The sequence below is a fragment of the Lethenteron reissneri genome, chromosome 37 (genome assembly GCF_015708825.2).
Source record: "Lethenteron reissneri isolate LAM-NWPU_2019-01 chromosome 37, ASM1570882v1, whole genome shotgun sequence".
NCBI lineage: Eukaryota > Metazoa > Chordata > Hyperoartia > Petromyzontiformes > Petromyzontidae > Lethenteron > Lethenteron reissneri.
In genome coordinates, this window is record NC_083815.1 from 10,757,470 (window position 1) to 10,780,482 (window position 23,013).

Here is a 23,013-nt window from a genome sequence, read left to right on the forward strand (position 1 = left end):
TCACATTACATACTCTTTGGTTTTTTCGGTAAAGTCACGTAGGTAAAAAATGAAATAAATGAAAACAACTAAATTAAATCACGACGTTTCGGAGGCAACACAAGCTTCCGTCACGAAAGCTTCGAATCTAGAATGTCACAATACACTGTCACAAACTTTGACTTTGTGTCAAACTTTCTGTCAAAGCCAGACTTTGTGTCGAAACATGTGAATTGATGGCCCAGTCACTGTTGACTGCAATAAAAACCATCACACACGAATATTTGTTTTTGTCCGGCTTTTTTTTACTTAATTCAGTGCATGTTCAGCTCTGAGTGATACAGATGTATAAATACTGTCCAGATGTTTGGTTAATCAATGTGCAACCAATAACTCTTTTCGAAGCACGAAAGGAATGCCATCTCGTGTTGGTAACGTGGCCCTTTAAAGTGACTACAGAGTCACTTTTAATGGTTTCATCTTTCCAGGCCATTAACCGGCACAATGTTGGTGCTCTGCTAATAGCGTACAAACATTCGTTTGTTCACCTCTTTGCATGACTTCAGCAAAAGGCAATAGCTTAAACGTGGTTACAAAATACAAACTAAAAGAATGGGCTGTAATATTTATCATGCATCGTTCATCGGCCCATGGGCTTATATATCCACTGTTGGACAACTGCCTTTGTCAATGCCACGCACCCTTCGCTCCCTCACAATGCTGCAATGCCACAATAGTACACGACGCCTGCACACGTGTGCACGCCAGCTTTACGTTATTAAGTCCATCAGGTTTGTGACCAGTCACTTCGCACTGGTAATGTTCCACCTGCTTTCAAAACCGCCTCCATTTTTAAATCCTTTATATTAAGTTCGCTTGCTTGCTTGCTTGCGTGCTTGCGTGCTTGCTTGCTTGCTTACGACCGTGCAAATCTTTCGGTCGTTTTTTAACCCACTTCCCGTGATCCAATCGAGCTGACATTTTGCACACAGACTCGTTGTGCGAGACAATTAATGTTCGTGAAAATTTTTTTCCAAAATTTTACACTGTTTAGGGAAAACAAATTAAATATTTAATTGCCAATTGCTTAATACTGGCAGACAATCATCTGACCCATAGGTGGCAGCCATCTCAAGCCAGAGGACGAGAGGACTCTAGCCGCCACGCATATAAAGGATTTATAGTGAAAAACTTTGTTTTTACGGGTTATACTTATTTCACTTGAACAAAAGCTAAACCCCCAGCAAATTGAGCAACTTCTGACCAATCTCAAATCTTCCAATTCTTTCTAAAATCCTGGACTGTGTAGTCAGCATATTGTAGGACACATTGTCCTTAAATAGGTTTTCAGAAATCCTTCAGTCGGGTATCTTAACTGTCAATAAGATGTCCCTAACCTGCATTTGTTTTCTGATCCATGGGTTATAATTTATCTTAAATGTATCGCTGAGTAACCTGTTTTTCACGCTTTTCAGTTTTTGTTCAATTTCCCTTGAAATTTTCACGTTTAAGATAGCCTATGCTATAAACTAAAATTAAAATAAAACACAGTCCAGTGATTATGCCAAGTTGTATTCAAAAGATAATGTTGCGACAAAATGAACCCACATTGATATTCCTAAAAGCTAGCACTGATATTAAAGTGCTCCTTTTTTCCACGTACTTTTGTTAAAATCCACTAAAAGGACGTCGTTAGATATTTAAATTTGTATCTAAATTTTCCTTCAGTATTATAGATAAGTAATTCTAATAGCCAGTGAAGTGTCTCTTAAAAAAGTATAGTTTGACCATCTAGTAGATGGCCCAAACATCTCCTACCCACCCTTGTTGGCGAGACATCGAGCCAAAAAACGTCACTCAAACCGGGCAGCATAGAACTAGGCAAGGACGGTGGCCGAAATGAGTCCAGTTTTATTTGCACATCGTGATGTAGAACGAATATGAACATTTGACTTTATTTTGAATTACGAATGAGTACATCATAAATCTGTGATTCACTACTTTACGGAATATATGCTTATAAAACCAGCACTGCTTAAATGTAAATGCTCTGTTGAAGGGCAGCGTTTAAACAGATGACAGAAGATTGTATTTTTTGCCAGATAAACAGTGTTTGTTTTAAACTTAAGCACTTTAAATGAAGATGAACTACATCTCAATATTTTTATATTATTTGAGAATGTTAATGTACAAAGGTAATAAAACATTATACAAAGCACAACTAAACATGTTTTTCAATTTGAAAAAAAAAACTACGAAAATATAGCAAACACCGCATATGAATAATATAAAAAATACTAGCCTAGAGTCTGATTTCAACTGATTCTATAACAACAGGCTTGTTTAACACAAGGCTTCATATATGTTTTTACCTATTAAATTGGCATAATTGTACAGGAATTGTTAGAACTGTATATGTTTCGTTAAAAAAATAGATAAAACACAGATAATCTCTAAATTAATTTTAAATTGTTATACGAGATAATTCATATCCGAACAAAACCACATTTAAAACACATTAAAATAATTTCAATGATCCCTTATTCCAAGATGTTGTTACGATCACTGATTTGTCATAAAACATGTGATTTGTACGGTGCCAATATGTAGCCGACCCGTACGATGTACCAAGCTAAAATGAGGCTGAATGGAAGATTACATGAGTGCATTTAAAATACAAAAATGTTCAATCAATGTAACTGATTTCGTATGGCGTTTTAATTGTATTCTATTAAGGTCTCTGCTTTGCGAATGTGATTTTTCGACAGCTGATACACTTAAGATGATTGTACACACAATGATCCTGTGTAATGTTTTGCCGCCCGTTTGCTGGAACACACTTTTTAATGCTGCACTTTTCGAGATGGGGCGGGGGGGTGGATCACGCAGAGACACCATCGTCTTCGACCCGCTGAATCAGTAGTACAGCAAGTAGGTCAATGACCTATCCGTACAGATCACTTTATGTATCATGGGACCTTTCTTTTCCAGGATCAAAGTATGAAATATAAGAATAGGTTTCTAGTTGGTGTTTGAACATCTTAACAGCTCCTGTTGAATTGCCATAGAGGGTACAACCGATTCTTATTTTTCATACGTTGATACTGGATAAAAAGGTCACATGATGTTGCTGCTCAACCCGAACTCTGAATGCTCTGATACATGCATTGTCTAACACCGGTCTGACACTCGTGAGACTAGGCCATAAAGAAGGCTGTCAATGGTGTAGGCCAATACGTTTCAAAGGCAACGCATATTTGATCAGAGCATGTTTATCTTCTTGGTTCTTTCGGTAAAGTCACGTAAAAGGGAAGTAATAAAATAATAAAAATAAAACATAATAAAACAATTCTCACGACGTTTCGGCCACAACGCAAGCAGCCGTCCTCAGGTGAAAACCAGGTCCGTCGAGGCGACAGAGTCTGAATGAAACAGCACACGGGCTTAGAGCATATATATAAGCTGGGCGCATTGACAAAGGAATTTGCATATCAACAGGAATTTAGCATATTTATGGGAAATGCAGGAATGTAATTAGTACTGCATATGCATGTGCATTATGCAGGATTAACAGCATCAAAGGGAGCTGCAGTTACTGCTGCTGCAGCAGTTGCTGCTGCTGCAGTTTCTGCTGCTGCTGCAGTTGCTGCTGCTGCTGCAGTTGCTGCTGCTGCTGCACTTGCTGCTGCTGCACTTGCTGCTGCTGCTGCAGTTGCTGCCTTATCCATTTTAATATAACACTATGTATTATTCTACCCACCCTAATGTGTATCATACTGCTATATGTTTACTGTACAATTACGACACCATACATTACTCTGCACACTGCACCATGCCAGTGAGTGGAACGCGGTCTGAAAGTCACCGTTAACGTGAACACAATCAGTTAAGATCCGAAATGGTTTATTACGTCCTTCCAATGATTGCTAAGCCAGAATCCATCTTCTCGGTTGAAATTGTCTCTGTGTTTGTATATGTGGATCGCCTCATGAATGAATCTCTCATGATAGCCAGATGGCTTGCAGAGAACCTCTTGTCTTGGAGAAGTCAATGTCATGTGAGCCCACTGAATTGTAACAGTGATCTGCCACGGCTGAGGTGTTTGTCCTACCGTGTTTCAGGTCTGCCTTATGTTCACGGATGCGGTCCGAGACATGTCGTTTGGTTTCTCCAATGTAACTGCTACCACAGAGGCAACTTAGTTTGTAGACGCCAGGGTACTGTATGTCTGGAACCACATCTTTTACAGACGGGACCAGATCACGGATTTTATGTACTGTGTTGAATCGGACCTGGATCTTGTGTTTAATCAGGATTTTGGAGATCTTTTTTGTGACCCCAGCAATGTAGGGTAAGGTGATGGTCTTGAAAGGCTCCTCAACAGGATCCTTCTTGATGGTTGGAGTGATGGCTTTGCGGATTGTGTAGTCGGAGTAACCATTAGCCTTAAGAGCTTGGCGTACGTGTTTGAGTTCACTGGAAATGTGTTCATGGTCGGAGATGCATTGGGCTCTATGATATAGAGTCTTGATGAGGGAATTCTTCTGGGATGGATGGTGGTGGGAATCCGGTTTTAGATAAGCATCCGTGTGGGTGGCTTTCCTGTATCAGAGCATGTTTGTTTGCATGTTCACCACAAGTACGTGTGGTTAATGCAGTTACCTGATTCGCTGCAAAAGGTTTCTATTTGGTGTTTGAAAATCTTAACACCTATTATATTGACATATATTACACCTATTATCATTTTACGTGTACCTTTTTACGAAGCATTTTCTCCAGATTTTCAATTTTTTTTTCCCACTTACAAAATTACTCACGAATTAATTTAGCTTAATTGTTTTAACTCGTGTAAGACCCTCCTGGAAAATTGTGTTGCGGCTCAGTGAGGCTTTCACGAGTTAGAAGTACAAACTCTGCATATCTCTCGATTTTGGATGAAGTCGTTTTTGTTATTGCCACTTTAGCTTCGTGAGCTAAGCTTCGTGTTGCACGCCTGCACTCCAGCAATTTGGAGGCCGGAGACGGTGGAGAATGAGGATTTGTGGAACTCCAAAAGCTGCTTGGGTGCAAAGAAGGAGTACAGAAAGTAGGTTTGTAAACCCATCTGTGCGCACCTTTTGAATTGTTTTATTCTGGCAAGTAAAAGTTTCTCCAGGTACTTTACCCTAAACTAAAAACAAAACTATTGTTTTTATCTTGCAGGTAAGGCCCACTGATCTATAGAGAAACGACCTGGCCACAAACGAAGTGGCTTATCATGCGGACATTCATCACAGCCAAATACTCTAAACGCATGGTGATTCTAAATGTGGTGGGGAAAAAAACAGAGGACTTGGGGAAGAATCCACATGACTACATGGAGAACACGCAAACTCCAAATATACAGCAGGCTTCAGGGTCAGGGTCGAACCCACGACCTCCTGCATACCAGGCGAGATAGTTAACATCTCGCCACCGTGGTGCCCGTATCACTACCCGTATCACTACCCCTATCACTACCCCTATCACTAAGCCGACATGTACCACTCACAATGCTCTTGTTGTCCTTCTCCCGCACCTCCAATGAGCATGGTTGGCTATGTACGGTGCAAAAAAAGTTTAATGTACATACATAGAACATGCGAAACACTAGTTATACAAATAATAGTCCAAATTCAAGGCCCTCTTGAAAAAAATAGTTTTGAGACTCATTGAGGATTCCTGGATAAATTATTCCAATTGTGTGCTTAGTTTTTGACCTGTCATGGTCAGAGTCGAGTTACACAAACTAGATCACCTTGTGCTCGAGGGTCTGTCCATGGCATTTCGGTCACTACACTCTCGGTCAACATGTTAGTCGTGCAAGTGACAGTGCAGTGAAGGTGATGGCAGGGTAGCGAGAACGCGAAGTTGTTTCTTCGTCCACTCAATGTCAGGCCACTCGTTTTCATGATCTTGAACTGCACATTAAACACACAAACACAAATATCCTCCATTTAGCATTCTAGTCAATATGGACAAGTGCTGTGAGAATGGCACCTGAAGAGATGGTTGGCCCCGACCATACCCAAGCCACAATTGTCTGTCCAGTGCGGATTATTAGAAAATGCACAGAGTTTTTATTTAAGGAAAGGCCATTGTTCGCCATAGCAGAGCATCAAACTCAAGGTTATCAGGTTCACAGTGTAGTGACTTTTCACCACTGCTCTCAAAATTTCTAACACACACATGTATGCATGCTGCAATTTTTGTCTGGTTTCTCTTTATTTACATTGCTAAGAAAAACATGTAATCTAATTAATATTTACAGAGCGGCTCCATTTAAGCCGCTTGACATAGCTTACAAAAGAGGTGACGCAATATCATTATTTAGATGGCATGGGCAAGGATTGAGGAATGAGTGACCGCGATAGAGGGGTGCTTAGAGATCACGGAAGGGAGGGACGGGAAGTAGTGGAGGGGCGAAGGGACAATAGAGAAGAGGTGAGGCTTTAAGAGAAGAGCTGAAGAATGTATTGATCTCAGTAGTATTTTTAGTGAAAACTGTACATTAAATGTTAAATGACCAATCAACATTGATTTTAAGCAATATTTAATGTTGACGGTGATGTTTTCATTAAAAGTTGAGGCAGCAATGTTAATGTAATCATCTGACTCGGGGTGAATTTAGTAAATCGTGTCATTTCAGCGTGGCAATTTAATTGATAATCGGTTCTTGTAGTAACATTGTGGCGTGTGCAGTGGCCACCAATGGCTGCAGTGTTCATTTGAACCCATTACACAGAACATCTATACGAATAGAAAAAAACATCGATTCTTACACGACATCTTCTAAACCGATAGGGCATTCGCAGGCTGTGGCATGGATACCGTGCAGGAGACATTCAAATGCGCACGGGGAAACACCAGCATCACGTGTCGGCTACAGAACGTACGATAACCATGACGCGAAGCAAATGCCTGACTCGTGCAACGCACGCCAAATACGTAACGTGAAACAAATCTCCATATCTAGATCAGCTCGAGCCTCCAGTTTAACCGGGTGACTTCTGTGTGTCCACCCCCACTCTGAATCTGTCCCCTCTGCTGGCCCCGTGTGAAAACAGACGCTGCCCTGAGCGGCGTGGATGCCCTTCTGTAGATTCAGCCTCCATTTCCTCATCTCTCCTTACCCATTGGTCCTGTCTTTTCATTCCTTTTTCCATCCGTTTCATCTTATTTCCCATTTTTTCTCCTCTCTTTTCATCCCTTTTCCCATTCCTTTTAATCTTATTTCCAATTATTTCTCCTCTCCTCTCTTCCCTTTCCCATTCGTTTTTCTTCTTCCATACATTACATCTTCTCTGCATCCCGTGGGGTGCCATGGTGCTTAAAAAAAGTTGCTTGTCCCTTGCTAACACGACGCACACGAATACCCAACTGAAGCAAATGCTTTGGTAATTGTACCACATTGAGTCGAGGCATGGGCGAGTGATTTCTCCTCACTGTGGCTTTACTGAGCATGGTTATGTTCTAGGGCTGGTGGTGGGATGGGAGAGCAGGGAAATTCGTGGTCTTGTTTGGGGGGCCAGCCACACCAACCTGGTCGAGAACCATTGTCTCACACGCGCGACTCGGCGTGTTTATTTAATCATTTCACGGTGCACCCACGCCGTATTTTAAACGAACCGTTGGGAGAGACGCACATGGAAAAGCAGGTTTTTTATTTACAGTAAAAGCCGAATATGATCACAGACCTTGGCAGTAAGATCAACTGTTTATATCTGAAGTAGTGTGCATGTATCTGATGCTGCCCTTTCCCTCCCTCCCCCACCACCACCAGTGTAGTGTCAAGATTTGTCGCTTATATTAGAATTGTGCTTATAAGGCGTGTTCCAATATCCAGCTTCAAGTGTATCTTAGCTAGAAATCGTGAGCGTTCTGCACGCAAAATTAACTTACCATGTGATGACTGTTATGTAAATAGCAGCCGCAAGCCCACACATCAATGCAATGAGCAGCGCAATCCAAAAGTAAATGCTCGTTCCTGCAACAAAAAAACAACAATAACATTCATATTTTCATCACTTCATGTCATTATTGTTTTAAAGCCAGTTACGTGACTAGTGTTGCCACAATATGATTCCTCGTGAAATTTCACGAATTGATGATTGCGGTCTGCTGATATTCGTTCCCCGTAACTTAGTAGCTGTGTTTCAGATTTGTGTTTGCATCTCTATACTTCGTGTCCGAAAACAGATCACCGAGACATTCTGCAACTGCTGTTCACTGAACTTTTTACACTCAAAACAGCGCCGACTTGATCTACGCATGGAATTCCATTGGGGCTATATTCTTCATCCTCAAAGTGTTACAAAATAAATCTGCTAAGTTACTTCGAGATCATTTGATCCCTCAAGCGATTTGCCGTATCCTTAACAGCTCCTCGCTGTTCCTGCTCCAAGAACCGCTACTCTCGGAGAACCAACCCCGTTTTAAATTCCTTGCCGCGTGGCGGCCCTTAACATCTGGAAGAGCCAATTGAAGAAGTTTGGGATCAAAACCTTACCAGCCTTATCCTACTTTAAATCACTGTAGGACCTCAGATATCCTTTCAAGTGTACGTGCAATTGATCGCTCTGCGTTGCAGGCTTTAAGTTATAAATGTGTTTTTTAATGTGATGCGTTCTCCTGATGATAGCTCAACGAAGTGACTTATCACATGGACATTTATAGCAGCCAAATACTCTAAACGCATGCTTCTAAATGTGGAGGGAAAAACTGGAGGACCCGGAGAAAAAATCACACGATCACGAGGAAAGAGACATGCACACTCCAAATATATAGGCATCAGTCGGGATCGAACCCACGACCTCCTGCATACCAGGCGAGGGAGTTAACATTTCACCAAGAAAAACGAATGCGTGTGCATGCACACAGGCATGCAGACACATCAAGGGGTTATTTTGTTTAAGAAAGGTCGACACCACGAGAATACTGTGTGTGTTTTATGTTGCCTACAACTACTTTGTTTCATCAAACCTATGTATTTATTAACATTTTACAATTGTTTACGATTGAGAATCAAAAGGGGTGCAGTCTGCAGTAAAGGTTAAGAAGCACTGCTCTAGATCATCAGTTCATTCACAGCCAAGCTGCCTAACCTTGTGTGACCATTGATACATTATCTTGGAGATAACATACATCTCTCCTTTTAATATGACGTAGACTGACCAGAGAGAGGTTCTAGCTTTGTTAATTACACTACGTGATGTGAGCCACCTTATATGAGTCTTGCTTACCTTTCACCTTCTTGTCTGCGGCATGCAGAAATGCTGCAAATGAAGCAGAAAAGGAGTGCAGGAAAGTACAGAAAAGGAAGATCAAAACAATGCAAGGAAAATTACATTCTGTGAAATCCAATGTGCCGCTGTGACACTCTCGTCAGAACACTCGATTCACAGTCATAAGGTGGAGAGTTCAAATCTCAGGTGGGGGTTGACAAAACCCCATCACAGTGATCATCCTATGAAGAATGGATCCTGCCATTGAACTGTGGAATTTCCACCGCTGACAAACGGCTCCAAAGTATTTTTACCCTTCTCTCTGGCAACAAAACTGACACCTTTTTTACAAGGAGTCATGATTGCATAGAGCACAATACCTGCAGCCATAATGCAAACAAAAAACATAACTCTGATAATATATGCACTGTCCTTGAAGTTGATTGGTCCACACCCGAGACATCTTTCCTTAGAGCCTAGTCTCACATGGGTTGGACCAGATGACGCCAAAAGGCGCACAACTCAAAGACAATGCACCATCAGAGTATGAGAGCTCGGGGTAAGCATTTACACCATTGGAACCTCATTTGCCAGTAAAAAATATGATAATTGTTTTTTTGCCCTTCTATCTGGCAACAGATCTGGCAACAGATAGAAGGGTAAAAAAATAATAATCATATTTTTTACTGGCAAATGAGGTTCCAATGGTGGCTCCAAAGTGTATGAGCATTTCCACAGTGACTTGTCCAGAATGATAAACCCCAAACTTTCATCCGTAGGTGGCTGTCCGTGGCACTGTACCACACAACAACCCGCTTGCATACCACACAATTGCCTTTATTTGATTTGTTACACGGGAGGTCCCATTTAGCCAATTTGCCCGGCTATTTTACAGGGGATATCCATGGGTGCGTGAGCACAGCAGCAAGAAAAAAAACAAAGACCACAATGTAAAGACGCAGCCCTGCCAATGAAGGTACTCCCACCGCTGCAGCCTGTGACACTCACCTAGAGAGAGCTCTACAACCAATTGGAGGGTATTTCTGCCTACTCTTCAATGCTGGCCATATGCTCTGAAAGAGGTGGGAGCAATGACAAGCGACCTGCCCGTCGACCCGCTATGGTGCTCCCACGTGCACCCACGTGCACCGCTCGGCGCCGCGGTGTCTCGATGTTATCTCCCTCGCCTAGTATGCAGGAGGTCGTGGGTTTGATCTGAAACCTGACGTCTGTATAATTGGAGTTTGTATGTTCTCCCCATGGTCGCGTAGATTGTTCTCCCGGTCCTCTGAGTTTTCCCTCCACATTTAGAATAATGCGCTTAGTTCTTTTTGGTGCTATAAATTTACACACGATAAGCCACTTCGTTGGGCTATCGTTTGCGGCCTGGTCAGTTCTGAAAAAGAGCTATTAGCCCAGTAGTCCTTTCCTGGTAGAATAAACCTTTATATATAAATATCGTGTTACATAGACGGGGGCAGTAATTTAAGAAACTTGCCATGCCGGGAGATTTAACCAGCGACCTCTGGATTGCAGCAGCCCTACCACGTGATGTTTCCACCTTCACAGCCATACCACGTGATGTTTTAACCTTCACAGCCCTACCACGTGATGTTTCCACCTTCACAGCCCTACCACGTGATGTTTCCACCTTAACAGCCCTACCACGTGATGTTTCCACCTTCACAGCCCTACCACGTGATGTTTCCACCTTCACAGCCCTACCACGTGATGTTTCCACCTTCACAGCCCTACCACGTGATGTTTCCACCTTAACAGCCCTACCACGTGATGTTTCCACCTTCACAGTCCTACCACGTGATGTTTCCACCTTAACAGCCCTACCACGTGATGTTTCCACCTTCACAGCCCTACCACGTGATGTTTCCACCTTCACAGCCCTACCACGTGATGTTTCCACCTTCACAGCCCTACCACGTGATGTTTCCACCTTAACAGCCCTACCACGTGATGTTTCCACCTTCACAGCCCTACCACGTGATGTTTCCACCTTAACAGCCCTACCACGTGATGTTTCCACCTTAACAGCCCTACCACGTGATGTTTCCACCTTAACAGCCCTACCACGTGATGTTTCCACCTTAACAGCCCTACCACGTGATGTTTCCACCTTAACAGCCCTACCACTTGATGTTTGAACCCTAACAGCCCTACCACGTGATGTTTCCACCTTCACAGCCCTACCACGTGATGTTTCCACCTTAACAGCCCTACCACGTGATGTTTCCACCTTAACAGCCCTACCACGTGATGTTTCCACCTTCAGGCCTTCCTAGTGGGGCTTTGAACCTGTTAGAGTCCGTGCGTGAGGCTTAATGCAAATTACCTTTGATAGCCTTCATGTGCTTGTCTAAGACATAATCTATAAGAAAAAAAGAGAAAGCAATGGGTTAAGCAAAAAATATTATGTTAATGACATATTTAAAATTACACATGCATAATAATAATCACGACCTTTGGTCAATCCACTGCTGGATGGAGACCTCCCCATGCTGCATATGTGATTAGGTTTGTTTGACCATACTTCATCATACTGGTTCGTGTGTGGGCCCAGTACGGTTTCAGATGTCACCACGGATGTTAGCAGTGGTCAGGAGTTGAATCCTTATATGAGCAAGCCTCCTATAAGGGGGCTGACATCCTTTTAAGTGATTATACGATTCAGGATATGTAATACATTTTAGTGATTTTTTTTTCATGAAATAGTTTTTTGCAAATTTCATGAAAACAATAAAATTCATATTTAAAAAAACTACTTCTAACTTGCTTCTTTAACTTGCATCAGTTTCTCGCCTGAAAATAAGAGCACGAAAATACAGCCGAGCACAGAATAACGCACCGTTTTTACACACTTTTATTTAACTTGCTCTGTTGTCTGTAATATCTTCGAATCTACTGAGCCTAACGAGCCGAACTGTTGTACACACGGACTCATCGTCTCGCGTGACAATGCAAGCTTTCATTTAACGGACCGCTCCAGGTCCCGCCGATCCTGAGTCTCTTTGTGTTTTTTAAATTTTCCGTAGATGCCTTTTCGACAGTCTCTTTCGAACCCAGCCCGTCGTCGACGCGTGGTGAGTTTGCTCACGAACTCTGTCCTTATCTTGCAATCTCCCTCCAGACCACATTTCTCAAGCAAAGTTGGGAAAGCAGCCCGCAACCCCCCCCCCCCCCCCCCAAGATTTTCATCACAGCTCACAACGACGAAGATTAGTTGCTTTTCATTTAAAACGAAAATGCATATTTCTGGAATTGTATTTATTCATTTGTTTTTACCCACCCCTTAAGTACCACCTGTTTGGCCATATTTACCACTCTGGTTCGGGGTGAGTCGGCAAAGGGATGGGGACTGGACCAGTCCCATTCGAATATCACTTGCGACTGATGTTAGCCGTGAGGAACGAAACACGGGTCACTGGGTTCAGAGCGCAGTGTGATAACCACTGTGTCAATGCTATGGGGACCTCATTTGCCAGTAAAAACATGATAATTGGTTCTTTACCCTTCTATCTGGCAACAAAACTGACACCTTTTTACAAGGAGTCATGTTTGCATAGACCGCAATACCTGCAGTCATAATACAAACAAAAGAACATAACTCTGATAATGTGCACTGTCCTTTTTGGAACCCAGCCCGCACATTATCAGAGTTATGTTCTTTTGTTTGTATTATGACTGCAGGTATTGCGGTCTATGCAAACATGACTCCTTGTAAAAAGGTGTCAGTTTTGTTGCCAGATAGAAGGGTAAAGAACCAATTATCACTGTGTCAATGCTTTGGCCCTATGTATAAGTGTATAAGAACACAATATCATTAAAAGTAATTGTAACAAACTGGTTGAGTTTCTTAGAAAATGCCAAAACATGGGATTGTGTTTCATTAAAACCAAACACTATACAAACAATTTTCGATTTAAAGCTTTCGTGACTGCAGGGATTCATCTTCTTGGTTCTTTCGGTAAAGTCACGTAGAATGGAAATAATAAAATAATAAAATAAAACATAATAAGATCATTCTCACGACGTTTCAATCAGACGCTGTCTCCCCGACAGACCTGGTCTTCACCTGAGGACGGCTGCTTGCGTTGTGGCCGAAACGTCGTGAGAATTATTTTATAATGTTTTATTTTATTATTTTATTATTTCCATTCTACGTGACTTTACCGAAAGAACCAAGAAGACTATACAAACCAATAGCATTGTATCCATACGCCGCACAGACAAGGATGCTAAGGCAGGGGGACGGGTTCGAGCACTGAACTTGTGATCCAGGGGAGGCAGCTGTAACAATGGGGCACATTTCTTAAATCCCCCAGCACTCGTCCACCCAATGGGTTACACCACTGTTGGTCGATCGAGGAGGTCGTCTGTGGTGGGCGTAGAGTGTGAGTACTCCCACCTCTTCGAAGACGTTCCGTCTACGTGGAAGAGTAGGCCAAACATACCCTCTAGAGCTCCCTCTCGTTGAGGCCCCTTCTGCCAACAATGGCATGAGTGAGACATTGCAGGGCTGTGCCTTTTACCAGATGTGCAATTGATTGATATAAAAATGCACGTTTCGTATACCCGCTGTGGCGTTGGCGTCTATCATATTCAACGTGCTGTTGCCCACTCCCATTGCGGCGGCAGTTGTGGTTGTCGATGAGTTTGAGTCAGGGACGACATTCTTCCAAATGATGGTCACGGTGATGTCAGACTTGTTGCAGTATTTTACACCCATTTCTGTGGGGGGGGGGGGGGGGAAGTTAAAACAAGTACAAAACGTGAACACGCATTAAACATACAAATTGATTTCACTTTTTTCCACAACCATTTGCCATATATTCGCACGTACAAATAAAATAAGTACAATCTGGCATTATGCTGTACCAATTTAGACATTTCCCGACACGGCCTGTTAATTAATGTATTAGTTAGTCGCCAATTGTTATCTTGTCACATTTTGGCAAATGACTAACCATAAGTGCTCAACGAATAGGTTTGTTCCCCTGTCTCTTGTACTCACCACTGCCAATGGGAGCAGGGGAGATGATAGCCTGGCCCAGGCGTTGGCAACCACAACAACAAGAAGAGCCATACTCTTCAGCTGTCTCAATGTCAGATAAATGCAAAGATAACCTGATTTCCAAGTTCAACCTCCTTTCCAAGAAGAAACCAGAATCCACAGATTAAAAAGTTAGACGTTGACAAGATTGATTTGAAGCTTTCGTAACTGCAGGATTCCATGCTCTTTGGTTCTTTCGGTAAAGTCAGGTAGGTAGAAAAAAGAATAGGTCACGACGTTTCAATCGCAACGCAATTGTCATCAAGCGGAAGAAAGAAGATGTACACCAAGCTCTCAAGACGAATGGATATTCAGACTACACAATGCGTAAAGCTCTCACCCCAACCGTTAGGAAAGAACCATCTGCGGACCCAATCAAAACCATCACCTTGCCATACATAGCAGGGGTCACCAAAAATATTTCCAAAATCATGAGTAAACACAAGATCCAGGTTCGATTTAACAAAGTACATACAATTCGTGATCTGATCCCATCTGTGAAGGATGTGATGCCTGACATGCAATAACACGGTAGGATGAATACCTCGGCCGTGGTTGATCATTGTTGTAATGCGGTGGGCTCACACGAAAATTGTTTTCTCTAAGACGAAGGTACTTTGCAAAACCCACTGGCTATCAACAAAGATTCGTTCATGAAGCCATCCAGATATACAGACATCGACACAATTCAAACCGAGAAGATGGGTACACACTGAGCAATCGCTGGAAGGATGTTATAAACCAGTTTAAGTCATAACTGGCTGTAATGTTGCCATTTCAGCACTGTCCGTTGCTCACCAGTTTTTTCACCCCCCCCCCCATCACATTAACATAACCTTCTCCAACCTACATGTAACAAGCCCACCGTTTTTTTAATCCCTGACATTAACATAAGCTCCTCCGCCCATGCTGCCCCAGGGCCCTGTGCCCCGCCCACTCCGTTCTGACACTTGGGCTACACCCATTATAAACACCTTTATAAACAGTTTGCCTTTAGAGGCGAACCCCTCTTTCTTCTCCAGCTGATAACGACCGCTTGTGTTGCGATCGAAAGGTCATAGTTTTTTGTTATTTTCTTTGAACCTATCTACGTGACTTTAACGAAGGACCCAAACAATATGAATCCCTGCAGTCACGAAAGCTTTAAGTCAATATTTATAAAGAGCCATGTTTCTCGAATTTGGTAAAAAAAAATCTATATTTTAAGAGCTGCAATGAAATGTGAATATGAGATGGTGGTCTTAAATAACGTCACAAAGCCACATACGTCTTCGGAGCCACAGGTTGCCGAAACTTGGCCTAGCCTGTTCACCTAATCGTCATCATCATTGTCAGGAATTATCAATCCACTGCTGTATGATGGCCTTCCCAAGTGACTGCCACCTCATACGGTCTGACAATGCAACAATCCATCCAGCACCTGGTCAAGAAATCAATTCATCGCTCTATCTTCCCAGACGTTCCATACCTAGGTGCCACTCCATGATTATTCTTGACCATTTGTCTATGATTCCTTCAATCAATATGTCCAAATTAGCGTGATAATTTTTGCTAATTCTGGGTGATCCGTTCTTTTACAAGAAACATGAGAAATGTTGTCATGCAGGCAGTCGGAAATTTACGACGGTCCAATTTACAATGATCCACATTTACGACGTCTGTATAATGGCACCATGAATCGATTTACGACGTACCTTCTGACACGACTCCTAACCGCATTTGAACAGAGTCGGTCTGGTTTCCCTTGTGACTTGGCGTGGAACTTTTTATTATTCTCAAGTGTGTGTTGTGGATTTTGACCTCTTAAACCCTGTTCAGCATGGCTGATCAGCGGAAAAACACGTTTCCACTGTTTATACTGCGTAAGGAAAAATAGGGGTCAGAGTTATGATGACCGGCCTTTCCGAAAAGCATTGCGTCATAAAAGCAGAGACCGCCCGTGATTTCCTTGATACGTTTTGGTGAATTCCTTTCTTATAATTTCCATGACCCCAGGCCACTCTTGGACATTAGACTTTCCTGGTTCATCAAGTTATTAACTGGTTAACAAGACAAACCAACAAACAACAAAAAACCTTCCGCCTCTACAAGAGTGGAGTGGCTTCCAATGAACTTTAGCTCTCCCCACCCTCCTCCAACCCCACGGAAAGGCTGTCTGGACGATACTGAAGGCATCCATTGATTGAGTGGGCACCATGGTGGCTATATGTCAACTACCTCGCCTGAAATGCAGGAGGTCGTGGGTTTTATCCCGACCCTGACACTGTATGTTTGGAGTTTGCATGATCTGCCAGTGGTCACGTGGATTTGTTTCCGGGTCCCCTGGTTTCTCCCTCCACATTTAGAATCAACGTGCATTTAGAGTATTTGGCTGCTATAAATTTCCACGTGATGAGCCACTTCGTTGAGCCGTCATTTTTGTTAGTCAGGTTGCTTCTAAAAAGAGCTATATAGATCAGTGGGCTTTAGTTGGTTAAAAAAACAATTAGTTTAAATAGTTTGTTCTAGATTTGAAGCTTTTGTGACTGCAATGATTCATATTCTTGGGTTGTTTCGGTAAAGTCACGTAGGTAAAAAATTTAATAAAAATTAATGAAAGTAAAATGAAAATAAAATAAAAATCACGTCGTGATTTTTATTTTATTTTTATTTTACTTTTATTAATTTTTATTTTTTACCTACGTGACTTTACCGAAAAAACCCAAGAATATTTAAATAGTTTGGTTGAGATTGACTTTACGTATGGTTCACCAAGTGAGAACCCACTGGATAATGAGTCTCCGCTATGAGGGTCACCCAGACGAACAAGCGACGGCACGTATGATATGAGAGGTCGGACAGGGCAAGGAAGGGCATTCCGCTCCATTTCAATATTGTCCTTAGAATATCTGAAAATCTGACATTTTTTTTATCCTAAACTTGTCCCAAGTGGAACTGTAACAGGCAGTGTCTTGCAGTCATCACATGTAAATTTGCTTCGTCGGCAAATAATACAGATAATTGCGCGTTAAGGTTGGGTTTCTTTTATAACGGAACGTGCAATGCGCGTGAGCAGTGCATGGTTTTTACCGCTACTGTTGAAGCAGTAGGCATCGAAAGACTTGTTCTGCTGGCTCTCATATATCAGCAAGCCGATTTGCCCCCTTGCGCACGTGTCCTGCGGCTTGTGTCTTGGGATAACGTACTTCCCGTCAGCGGTCCATCCGTACCTGAGCAAAGACGAAATGAAATGGAATGAGAACACATTCGTCGCAGGTGCCCCTAGCTCGTTGTCCACAGGGTGTGTAAATCTTTCATTGATTTGTGCGATTAATTGAAATTCTCACACTCGCCATATAAACTATAGGTAGATAATCATGAGCCCGAGTTTGTTTGGCTTAGAGTTAAAGTTCCCAGCCACTAATTGTGTTTGGTTTTGTAAAGTATTGTTTTTTTCCTTCCTTTATTTTTGTTTGTAAAAGAATCTCGTCGTGTTATTATTGTTTAACCTTCTCGACTGGGTCGCTATACTTGGACCATGTAAAGCACGTACCGATACTCGCCATTTGTATCACGACCTATGTAACCATGATTGTAACTAGACCTCCGAATTAAAATAGTCACATTTTTTTTTATTTTACCAGGTAAGGCCCACCGAGCTATGTAGTTCTTTTTCAGAAACGACCTGGCCACAAATGATATCTCAACTTAATGGCTTATCATGTGTAAATATATATGTAGCAGCCAAATACTGTAAACACATGGGGATTCTAAATGTCGAGAGAAAAACCAGATGACCCGGAGAAAAATCCATGCGACCATGGATGGAACATGCAAACTCCAAATATATAGGCGTCAGGGTCTGGATCGAACCGACAAACTTCTATATACCAGGTGGGGCAGTTTACATTTCGCCACCACGGCACCCATATTATCCATATTCCCATGACAGGGACAAGTTTATCCATGGGACAACCATTGGACAACTACTATTGACTTCGCACAAGTATCATTCCATGTCACAGGGATCATGATACTGATGACCTTAGTCAACAACTGACTGACTATGGAATTCACAACCTTCTGATTGTGAGTCAATAACTTTGACCACAGTGCTACCTGGCAGGATAATATGATAGGTCACTGAAGCAGTAGACATTACATCTGTAATATCCACTTGTGGTGATAGAAAGGTATATATGTGCGTGTGTGTGTAGCGGTGGCGCATTTTTTTATTTATTACATGGACGGTTCCCAGTTGCTCGGCTACTTTACAACGGGAATCTGTGGTGAGTGGGCATAGCAACAACAACAAAAAAGACCCATCCACGATCCATACTGTCTTCTTGGTTCTTTCGGTAAAGTCACGTAGAAGGGAAGTAATAAAATAATAAAAATAAAACATAATAAAATAAAATAATTCTCACGACGTTTCGGCTACAACGCAAGCAGCCGTCTTCAGGTGAAGAATGAGACACTACCAAACTAGGAGCTTATATATAAGCTGCGTTGGAGGTGGAAGAGCGCCTTAACAAAAAGAATGTGCATATGAAGAGGAATTTAGCATATTCATGGTAAATGCGTAGGCGTTGGGCGGGGGGGGGTTTCAAAGTCATATTATGCCCATGCATTATGAAACCCCCCCGCCCAACGCCTACGCATTTTCCATGAATATGCTAAATTCCTCTTCATATGCACATTCTTTTTGTTAAGGCGCTCTTCCACCTCCAACGCAGCTTATATATAAGCTCCTAGTTTGGTAGTGTCTCATTCTTCACCTGAAGACGGCTGCTTGCGTTGTAGCCGAAACGTCGTGAGAATTATTTTATTTTATTATGTTTTATTTTTATTCTTTTATTACTTCCCTTCTACGTGACTTTACCGAAAGAACCAAGAAGATGAATCCCTGCAGTCACGAAAGCTTTAAATCGAGATCCATACTGGTTATAACCAAGCTAGATTGTGTGAGGAGCTCTCAGATCATTGAGAGATCTGGACACAGTTTCACGAGTACACTCCGCTGGGGCAGGCAAGGGTATATTAGCTGAGTCAGGTTGCCAGCATCCCACAGCGACCGCATGCCCAAGCAGCTTCTGTTTGGTTGGATTGAGGGGGGTGAATGGGCATGGCACGGTATAAATAAGAGTTGGGCTGCTGTGGTACAGGAGCACTTGGAGCTGATTGGACTTGCCGATGACTGCTACCAGTGATGTCAAGATCATCCTGTGAAAGGGCTTATGAATAACGCGACTGGGCAGTTGGTGGGCAGCTGCCCTCCAGCCACAGCAGGAGGCAGAAAAGCAAATATTCACCCAGAGAGCAGAGCACCTCAGGTGAAGGACGGCTGCTAGCGTTGTGGCCGAAACGTCGTGAGAATTGTATTTTATTATGTTTCATTTTTTTTTCCTTCTACGTGACTTTACCGAAAGAACCAAGAAGATGAATCCCTGCAGTCACGAAAGCTTTAAATCGAAATTGAACCTTTCCTTTTGTTGTTGTTGTTGTTGTTGCTGCTGTGCTGTATGTGGGGTGGGCTATTGTTGCTGTTGTTGAACTCTTCATTTAACCAGGAGATACAATAAACCGAGTGGGGCGCATGAAACAGCATTGCCTCATTTGCAAGGGCGATCTGGGTTGCATCAAAACCAATTGAACAACATCAATTCAACCAATGTATACTAAATTTGGCAATTAATTAATGCAGTACGATGCGATTAAGTCCAAATAAAATTAAGGTACATTGCCATAAAATTTACAAAACTATAAACAATATGACGTGACTTTTATAAAGGAAAATCACTAGATTAAAAGTAACAGGTGAGGGAGAACATTGCACACAAATTAAATGTAAATACAATTGCTGAGGCAGTCAGGAAAACAACGAATAGCGAATTCAACGTTTATTGCACTTCGCAGTATGTGCTCACTCTTGAAGAGAGAGGGGCACTCAGAGGCGCGAAGAACCACAGACGAGTGGGAAGGCAGCCGCCAGGCGGTGAGCTGGCACCAATAATTGCCAAAGCTCTGCGGTCCCCTACTTATCAAGGTGTTTACAGCCAATTAACGAGTGTTCACATGTGGGAGGAAATCGGAGCACCCCGAAAAATACACACGTGCGAGGGGGCAACACTCTATCCCATGCGGGCGGACGAGATAGATTCCACATTTCGCTGCACCGCCAACCCCTGGCGAGCCAGGCCGTGGCAAAGCCCCTGGCGACACCCACGGGAAGGGAGTTTCGCCACATTTGTGCGATCCACAAACCCCACCGATCGCTGTTGCCTCCACAGTGCTGGGTGAGAGGTAGCAGGCACGCGCAGCAGGCAGCAGCCACCACCGCCGCCCGGCTATTAAAGCGAACGCAGTCGATGTGAAGGCACCGGGGCAGCATCTCTTACCGGCACGTCTCGTAGCCTACGTTGTACGCTTGCTCTAGCTCTTCGCTGGTGGCCAGCGTGTAGTTTAGGAGGCCGCACACTTCGTTGGCCTTTTCCAGAGTGAAGCTGTAGTTTCCTTTCACGAGGACAATCCCATACCTGCAATTTCCATCGATCACTGCGCAGAGAACTGAAGTGTTAGGATACATGTGGGCCAGCAACAACAGCAACACTACATAACAAAACAGTATTTTTTGTTATTTTAAGGCATCTGGAGAGCGATCACACCTCCGATTCGCACAGTTGGCTACGTACGGTGCGAAAGAAGTTGAAGTCTTTACGTACGTAACATGCCACCAAGTTACACTTCAAAGTACACCGAAACGGGGGACATTGCCAATTATAGGAAAAGGCAAGCCGGATACTTTCACAAATACAGCTTAGATGATAGTAAGATGTGAACTGACCGTTAAGCAACAGAATTCAATCCATCGTAAAAGTAAAATACCATTATAGATGTCCACAAATTTAGCAATGGAATAACTTAGCATAGTAATGGTGCAGCCGTTTACAATGGTCCACGCACAGTGCTGATCGAAAGCCGGTGGAAACGAACTTCGTTGTGGGTGGGAAAACACATCGCACGCCACCTTTTATTTGTACTTCCCCCGCACCTCCGATTAGCACGGTTGGCCACGTACGGTGCGAAAGAAGTTCAACATACATTCCGTACTACCCATAGACGAACCCTGCCCATAGACTCTACACTGCACTTCCGATTAGCACGGTTGGTTCCGTACGGTGGGAAAAAAATTCAACATACAGTACATACATTTCTGACTTTCAGGTAAAGGAGCAGCCCTGCAATTTGCTTGCTAACGCCACTGCTGGAAGAAGGGCCTCTGCTAGAGAGATCTCTAAAGAGGTTTCTCGGGGGTGGCGTATTTCGCCGACTCTCGCACGCTGGCCAGACGCCTTGGTAGAGGGGGTAACACCCTCACTCCACAACGCCACAGGCGACCTGCCGATCGACTCACCGTGGTGGCGAACCCATCTATAGAGCTGCTGGGTGGACAGACGCCGCGGAGTTGGGGGTTGAGAAACTCTCCCCATTGTTTCGACTGCCGCGCCGGGAAATCGAATTGAACCGGCGACCTCTGGGGTTGTAAGTCCAGCGTGGCTGACCATTGCAGCACAGTGGCTGCGACCCTTCGAATATTACTTAAACAATTAAGAATAATAACTTACCGTGGGTTGCGATGATATGCTGCCTAATGTGATCTTTCCAGGCTTACAATGTGCATCACTCTTAACTGAACCAAGTTGACTCTTTATGAATGTACAAGCAGTAGGAAAATTGCCTCAATTTGACCCCCATGACGACTTGTTGGCTTCTTTAGAAATGGGTAAAATCATTACATATACGTAAAACTGCCCACGTTTTAACATATTAGTATCACAGCCAGTGCACTGCGCATATCACATTGCGACATACCGTATACGCAGTGAGACTCACTTAGATTGAGCTTCTTAAGATACGACTACGCTGCAACATTATTAACGCGTAAAATAATAATTTGACAATTTTAAACCGTTCAACATCCCTTTGGCAATCCACTGCTGGATTAAGGCATCCCCATGCTGCATCAGCCATGGGGACTGTTTTGCCATAATTCATCATGCTGGTTAGTCTGGGGACCCCAGTACTGGTTCAGATATCGCCAGGAGTTCAAACGCACAGTGGAGTGACCACTGCACTGCACGTTACACCGCGGCGTTATTTCGCAATCCGAATATTAGTTGAATTGTAAATATGCTGATCATTATTATTCTTAAACGTGACGAAAGTTTCTTCCCGATTCAGAAAACTGCGTAATTTTTTTCTTATTTCTTGAATCAAGCGGCTTTTCGTTTGCATCAATGCTAATTAAAGAATAAACATACGTAGGAACAACAACAAAGCGCCTTACCTATTTGTTCTCTTGCGTACGTCAGTATCTTGGCTGAAACTAAGACCACGGCGAGACAGCCGAACACAGAGAAACGAGCCATCGTCGTAGGCGCCATTACGTTCGATGGCAGATCCGTTCGGAGGAAGCAAACGGCCCGTTTGATGCGTTGCGAATTGCTCATGCACTGTGTTCCTTATCGGTGAATCTCTCTTCAAAAAACGTTTCTCAAGCACAGTTGGGAAATGAGCTCTCCAAAGCCTCTCCGGAATTTCCATCACAGCTCACACCAGAGGAAAATGTGGTTGTCGCTTGCGTTAAAATGAAAATACCTGTCACTGGAATGGGATTCCCCCCCCTTCCACCTCATAGATCACCTGTTCAAGGTGGCTGGTTGCTAATGGGCCTCCCCAGGACACAAG

The 23,013-nt window shown here is 43.1% G+C and overlaps 1 protein-coding gene across 1 annotated transcript; it reads right to left on the reverse strand.

Moving 5' to 3' along the window:
- Window positions 1-1,876: 1,876 nt before the first annotated feature.
- On the reverse strand, window positions 1,877-22,784 carry LOC133351425 (lymphatic vessel endothelial hyaluronic acid receptor 1-like). Its single transcript, XM_061566622.1, has 8 exons — window positions 22,613-22,784; window positions 20,664-20,820; window positions 17,356-17,495; window positions 13,809-13,964; window positions 11,569-11,604; window positions 9,240-9,272; window positions 7,900-7,984; window positions 1,877-5,918 (listed from the first exon to the last, which is right to left on the reverse strand). Exons 1-8 carry the CDS (start codon window positions 22,773-22,775, stop codon window positions 5,906-5,908), a joined length of 783 nt encoding a protein of 260 aa, XP_061422606.1. The 5' UTR covers window positions 22,776-22,784; the 3' UTR covers window positions 1,877-5,905.
- Between the last annotated feature and the right edge of the window lie 229 nt (window positions 22,785-23,013).

Bases quoted from the DNA above. Each gene is read 5' to 3' on its own strand.
- LOC133351425 (XM_061566622.1), bottom strand. From the start codon at position 22,775: ATGAGCAATTCGCAACGCATCAAACGGGCCGTTTGCTTCCTCCGAACG. The intron at 9,273-11,568 runs GTAATTTGCATT...CTTCATTTGCAG, and splicing joins GCACATGAAGGCTATCAAAG to CATTTCTGCATGCCGCAGAC. The intron at 7,985-9,239 runs GTAAGCAAGACT...TTTTTGTTGCAG, and splicing joins CGCAGACAAGAAGGTGAAAG to GAACGAGCATTTACTTTTGG.